This window comes from Watersipora subatra, chromosome 11 (assembly GCF_963576615.1).
Source record: "Watersipora subatra chromosome 11, tzWatSuba1.1, whole genome shotgun sequence".
NCBI classification, from domain to species: Eukaryota; Metazoa; Bryozoa; class Gymnolaemata; order Cheilostomatida; family Watersiporidae; genus Watersipora; species Watersipora subatra.
The window spans coordinates 3,929,955-3,936,345 of record NC_088718.1 but is presented as its reverse complement, the minus strand read 5'-3'; the positions used below and the strand labels follow the sequence as shown (position 1 = coordinate 3,936,345).

The following is a 6,391-nucleotide window of genomic DNA, read 5'->3' as shown; positions in this document are numbered from 1 at the left end:
GTGACTGTTTATTTTGTTCTAGCCTGAAGCATTAAAACAGGAAATGGCCACATACATGCGCGCACCCGCAGTTAGAGCCTATATTTATAATCTTGGGTTATGAAAAATTCCATAGCAACCACCGATATGGGTATAGTCAGTGTCGTATAGTTTCACAGTCCCGTGACCAAGAGCCGGAAACAAAAACGCTTGATTCCAAACAAACCCGATCGACATACTGATATCTAATGGAATATTCTTACCTCGCTCTCAACATCTCACTCTTTTGCATTTACTTTACTTTATTACAAAAAATCACTGGTAGTTTCTTGTAGAGAATTTTGTCTTTTTTCAAATGGTGTATAATACAACAATCAATTTCATAGCGACTGGCAATGGGAGTAATTTTTGTTGGTTAGTGTTGCGGCCTCTCCATTATAACTTACTAGCTGCCTTACCCGTGTTCGGGAACAGATTTACACAAAGCAAGTTTTATTGAGAGTTGTCTTTCATACTGTAAATCAACTCCAAATATGCAATCTACTGAAATTTTTGTGCTGATCTGACTGCATACACATATGCAGTTGTATATGTCAATAATGTTGGAGACCAATGGAAATATGCGATGCGTTTTACAGCTAGTCTACAATTCATCAGTCTCAAACCACTCAAATCGGAATTGTCCTAATTTTGTACACAGAACTGATAATGAAATTGACATTGCTAGGCAAACTGACGTTCTTCAAACTGGCAGTATTGAAAAGTTTTATATATTTTAAGAACTTCTAGAAAATATTTTCCTATTGCAATGCTTAGCTATCACCAGCATTTATTGAATTGAGACTTCTACATGCTTGAAACACTAATCATGACTCACCAGTTCTTTGTCTATAGCCTGTGTTTTGACATGGTATATACAAACTGTGCAGCAGTAATGTGGTCGTGTTGATAAAATTTATTATCAATAAAATCTACTATATAAACTACATATATGGCCTCTTGCCTTTTCAACGTAAGGCATTACATCTGGAGCAATTTTGGACATTCGTCCCATAGAAAAATTCGGCCCTATACTATGTTGCAGGACTGTAGTCAAGTGTAAAGTTTTCTGGCCATACACGGCGCCTGGTAGCAGCTGCTGTAGTTAGTGCATCTCTCTGTTGTCGCCATTTCATCTGCTCAGAAAATTCAGCTCACCGAGCAGCTGTTGTAGCTAGTGCATCATGTTCTTGTCGCCACTGCATCTGCCCGGAGGTTTCTGCACGTCTGGCCGATGTAGCGGCTGCTCTGAGCCGTTTGAGTCGCTGCTGGGTCGGTTCAGTAGTCTCTGCACTTCTAGCGACTGCAGCATCTATTCTGGCCTGCTCTCGATGTACCTGTGTTTGTTCAGCGGTTTCTGCTGTTTTAGCAGCTGCTATTCTGTTTCGTTGTAGGCATAGCTGTGTTTGCTCTGCAGTTTCTGCACTTCTAGCAGATGCAGTAGCAGTTCCGCTTCGTTGTGGGCGTAGCTGCATTTGCTCTGCAGTTTCTGCTCATCTAGCTGCTGCTTTGCGAATTCAGTCCCTTTCTCTACGGGAATCAATCTGTTGTTGCGTTTGAGCAGTAGGCTTTTTGGAAGGCATTGCACTGCTTCAAGCATTTCTAAAATTGAATGAGATTGTGTGCTTTTTTGTAATATACACTGCTCGTTTTCTTCTCACCGTCGCCTATCGCAACGCTCGGAGTGCCCGGGCAAGTTCTGTAGTAGCTGTAGATCTGTAGTACTTGTAGCTGAAAAAAAAAGTAAAAGTAACTCAGCTGCGGAAGGAAATGAACATGTTTACTATCACAAACAGTGGCAAATCCAACGTTTTCAACCCTTTCACTGAAATAGACTCATTTATGCGCTTTCCATGGTCGACCGCCGTAAACACATTTTTGCCACTTTCCCAGCAATTGCTAGCAACTGAATTTTATTATTTGTTGATAACATAACCAACGATCTTTAAGATTTTTATAGTAGTGACAGTGTTGTCCAAAGATTTCTCTATAAAATTAGCCTAAAATTTAATTTTAAATCTTCGTTTGAGAATTTCCAACTTAAAAACGAAGATTTTTGTGCGAGTTCATTAAATGCATCCGAGTTAAAAAACAAATAACTACTTATGTTGATGACACTATAGCCATTTCAGATTTTTGTGATTTCACAGATAATTAAAATGCACAAAGTATAGATACAATGAATTTTTTGCATAGCAGTGCTTGTTAACATGTTGGCAAAATCTACTATATAACCAAAACAAACATTCTAGATGGAGTTTCAAATTGAAAAAATATCATGAAGCAATATCGGCAAAATGGCTTGCAGTAGGCCGATAGCTAAATTTGTATGTGGACGCAAGTGAAAAGGTTATGTAGCGGAACTGTGGCAATTCATAGGCAATACAACATTAAATAAGACGTAGGCCTACTAACCTTTTCGATTTAGAAATTTAGTAGGTAAAACGCAGTAGCAGTACCCGTGCAAGTTCTGTAGTAGCTGTAGTACTGGTAGCTGGAAAATAAGTAAAAGTAACTCAGCTGCGGAAGGAAATGAACATGTTTACTATCACAAACAGTGGCAAATCCAACGTCTTTAACCCTTTCACCGAAGTAGACTCATTTATGCATTTTCTATGGTCGACTGCCGTAGACGCAATATTTGCGACTTTCCCAGCAATTGCTAGCAACTGAAGTTTATTATTCGTTGATAACATAACCAACGATCTTTAAGACTTTTATAGTAGTGACAGTGTTGTCCAAAGATTTCTCTATAAAATTAGCCTAAAATTTAACTTTAAATCTTCGTTTGAGAATTTCCAACTGTAAGTTACATGTACTAAGCAAAAATTACGCAGTACCAGACTGCCAGCCGTGACACTCCAAAACCTCCGTTTATGTCACCCTTACTCCACCTGCACGTTTTACCAGAAAAGACCGTAGTGCCAGACTACACTAGTAGGTTCACTCACGAGTCACCAAGACTCAGAAAGACTCTTAATAATCCTTTCAGCATACGACAAGCACAGAGTCACAAGCTACGCAAACGGAGCTCGGATTGCCAATGACAACATGGCCGTTTTTGCTCGTCCGGTGGCGCATGCCCACCAACCCTTCCGAGCTACCGTCGGGCACCACGTGACTACTAACTCACATTTCCCCCAGCTTTTAAGAAGCTACCAGCTATCCCTCATAGTCATCCAAATACCGGGGACGTCGTGGCTCCCGCTGTGACCGCCTGAGCATTGACGGTTGAAGCTCAGGCTCATCAGGATCTAAATCCCCGGATGGAACCCCAGCAGTCTGAGGCTCACCATCCATGTTTTGAACTTCATCCTCGGCAGTCTGAGGACCGTCCTCCACATCCCCCTCCGAGACCTCAGCTACCTCACAGGGATGCAGCTGAGGTGGTGGGGGAGCATCAGAACCGCGTAATCTATCTAGATTAGGCCGGCCGTCTTCGACCAGTTCACGGATGCCATTTTCCCTACTACGGTCAGTGCCAAACCGCCGTTTGCGGATATCCCTTCCATGCCTTGGCATGCCATCCACGCACACGTTGTGCTTTGAAATGACTCTGGTGATCACTCCCGGTGCCCACTGCCTAGTGCACAACGGAGTCGAAGGTTTCACCCACACCTCATTGCCGACAGCAAATTTGCCTTGACTGACCTCATCCAACCCGCATAGATTGACGTCAAAAGGCACTCGCCATGAATATCAATACAGATTATTTGAGGGTACCGAACCCCCATCTGTACCCTTGCGAGGCGTGACGTTATACCAAAACGTCGCCTCCTCGGGGCTAATTCTTCCCCTCTCGGCAATCTTCTTGATTGTCCGGTGATTCTTCTCAACGATTCCATTGCCACTCGGGGTGTAAGCGGCACGAAATCTCAGAAAAATCCTCCGCTTGTCAGCAAACTGTGCAACAGTTGCTGACCTAAACGCCATAGAATTGTCCATTAGCAATTCGTCACACTGCCCTCGCTCAATTACGACCGTGCGTAACTGAGCCATGATGTGCGCTGCCGTCTCACTTGGCAAGCGGCGCCAGGTAGTGAAACGTGACGGCCTGCAATCAACCATGGACAGAAACACCTGGCCGCCATAGTGATTCACGTCTATGGCCACCCGGCACCAGTTCTCCTTGACAGCCAAGCTGCCTGTTTCCACGAGGTTCTCACTTCTCGGAGCTGGGTCAACGCACTGACAGGCCTCACAGCCAGCCAGCTCGCGTTTGACCTGTTTCCGTGTCAAGTCACTGCGTACTTGCTGAGCAAGGTACAGTGTTCTTTTGACACACAGATGGTAAGGCAAATGAGCCGCCCACACAGCATCCCCCGAAGCTCTCGCTGCAGAAGATGGCAGCAGCCATGCTCTCGGCCTCACCTCCACTCATCCCTCGATGCCCCAGCCACTTCTTGGGCACCCTCGTCATTCTATCCGCCTTGTTCTCCACAGTAGGTACAAGACGCATAGTGACCGATAAGCCGTACTCGGTGATCGTATCACGGATCACCCCCAGCCGACGCTTCACCAGCATCTCTGCAGCACCTTTCGTGCGAACACGATTGCACCCATCAATTGTATTTGACATCCAATTGACAACTGTGAGAGAGTCAACCGCCAAGGTGAAGGACTTGAACCCCCACGCGATAGCCAGGTTAACACCTCGTCCCGCAGCTTCCAGCTCGGCAACATTGATGTGTGAATGATCTGACTCCTTCCTCAGCCACGACGCGTCCTCAACAATGCTGCCATCAACCTCAACTGCCACACCGAGGCCCAGAGAGCTAGCATCTGTCCACACAACGACCGAACCGTTCGGTCTTATGTGCCACGGACCCTAACATGGTCCTCCTGACATACCCTTGTGTAAAGCTCACTAGCCAGCGAGCTGACCTCCTTTTCAACAGAGGCATTCCAAGCTCCGTTGCATCCCAGCTGTTTCAAGAAGCTGCAATAGGGCCGCAACCACTCAGCCACTGGGTAATGACCGACAAGTTGGCCACAAAACGAGAAAAGCTCTCTCTTAGTCAGCCCAGCTGGCTCAAGATGTATTTCGGAGAGTGCAGTTCCCCTCGACATTTGCAAATGTCCATGAGTATTTCCCTTCAGAGAAATGCCCAACAACCGACCTCCATCAAGGCCCTCCGGCTCTTTCGTCGCCAGTCCATACTTAGCAAGGTGCTTCTTCAGCTCCTCCACGACAAGCACAGACTCTTGCACTACTATATCGTCGATGTAGTGGTCAGTCTCTCGTCAGACCCGCTCGTCGAGTGAAAGAACCTTGCCTAGGATTTTGGTCATGATCCTAGGCGCACACGAAAGCCCGAAGCCTAAACGTGTCAGCGCATAATGGACCCCCTTATACTTCACGACCTGGTATTTCCACAGGTCCTCCGAAACATGGATCTGTAGGTACGCGGACTTGAGGTCAACTACTCCAAGTTCGCCACGCAACTGTCTCCACTTCCGGCTTTTCTCGCCGCGCACAGCGACCGCGTCACCTCCCGTGTGACTCTCGCCAAACGTGTTCAGTTCACGGTAGTCCATGACTGGTCGCACTTTGTCCTTCATTGGTTGAAACACAGCCAAAAAGGGGATATATCCTCAATGGGCCGACTCCACCTTTTCAACCAACCTTTTGAGATCCAGCTCTCAATTTCAGCACAGTACCGCTCATGCAAGTTAGGTGCCCGAGTACACTTGTACTCCGCGACCCGGGTCTGCAATCCTTTCGGAGATTCCCCGGACCACCGCCAGCTAACGGTCCATCGGCCTTGGGCAAAAGTGGCAACAAAATCAGGGTCGTCGACTCGCAGTGACACCAGATCACTACCCAACCCCGACAACGGTGCCACCCTTGCCACCCCGCATGCGCAGCCAGCCCCAGTATCCTGCGCTGCAGGTACTCTACAGCATCCATTCTGATAGGGTTTCCCCCACCTGACTGAATACTTTGCATCACTTCCTCTACGGACAGTGACGCCTCCTATGTGGTCAATAACATCGCCACCCAGCAAGCAGTCAACTCCAAGATTGTACAGCTTGTCCATAACAAGTGCCGTAACGCCGAAACAGTGTTCCTGTACACCGACGACCACCCGACACTGACCCTTCACATGAGACGCCTTACCATCCGCTGTCAACAGCGGGTGGCTCGGCCTAAGTCGGGTTGAGCCTGTCAACACCTGCAGACTTACCAGAGTCCTCTCGCTTCCAGTGTCAACCAGACACTGAAAACCGCAACCATTCGGAATTGCTCGAACGACCGGCATACGACTGCTCGTCGTAGGCGCGCCAGTCACCCCGGACAGGCAAAGACTGTCCCGCAGTACACTCTTACTGCTTGCATGTGACCTCCAGCCTCCCCCTGTTATGCCAACGC

The 6,391-nt window shown here is 47.1% G+C and overlaps 1 protein-coding gene across 1 annotated transcript; it reads right to left on the bottom strand.

Annotated features, from left to right (window-relative positions):
• Positions 1-3,180: 3,180 nt before the first annotated feature.
• Positions 3,181-5,580, bottom strand: LOC137408721 (uncharacterized). The gene is made up of 5 exons (XM_068095301.1): positions 5,380-5,580; positions 4,887-5,256; positions 4,331-4,800; positions 3,742-4,272; positions 3,181-3,669 (listed from the first exon to the last, which is right to left on the bottom strand). The coding sequence occupies exons 1-5, from the start codon at positions 5,578-5,580 to the stop codon at positions 3,181-3,183; spliced, it is 2,061 nt and encodes a 686-aa protein (XP_067951402.1).
• Between the last annotated feature and the right edge of the window lie 811 nt (positions 5,581-6,391).

Bases quoted from the DNA above. Each gene is read 5' to 3' on its own strand.
- LOC137408721 (XM_068095301.1), bottom strand. From the start codon at position 5,580: ATGAAGGACAAAGTGCGACCAGTCATGGACTACCGTGAACTGAACACG. The intron at 5,257-5,379 runs GTGAAGTATAAG...GTCTGACGAGAG, and splicing joins ACCTGTGGAAATACCAGGTC to ACTGACCACTACATCGACGA. The intron at 4,273-4,330 runs GTGGGCGGCTCA...TACCTTGCTCAG, and splicing joins AGAGCTTCGGGGGATGCTGT to CAAGTACGCAGTGACTTGAC.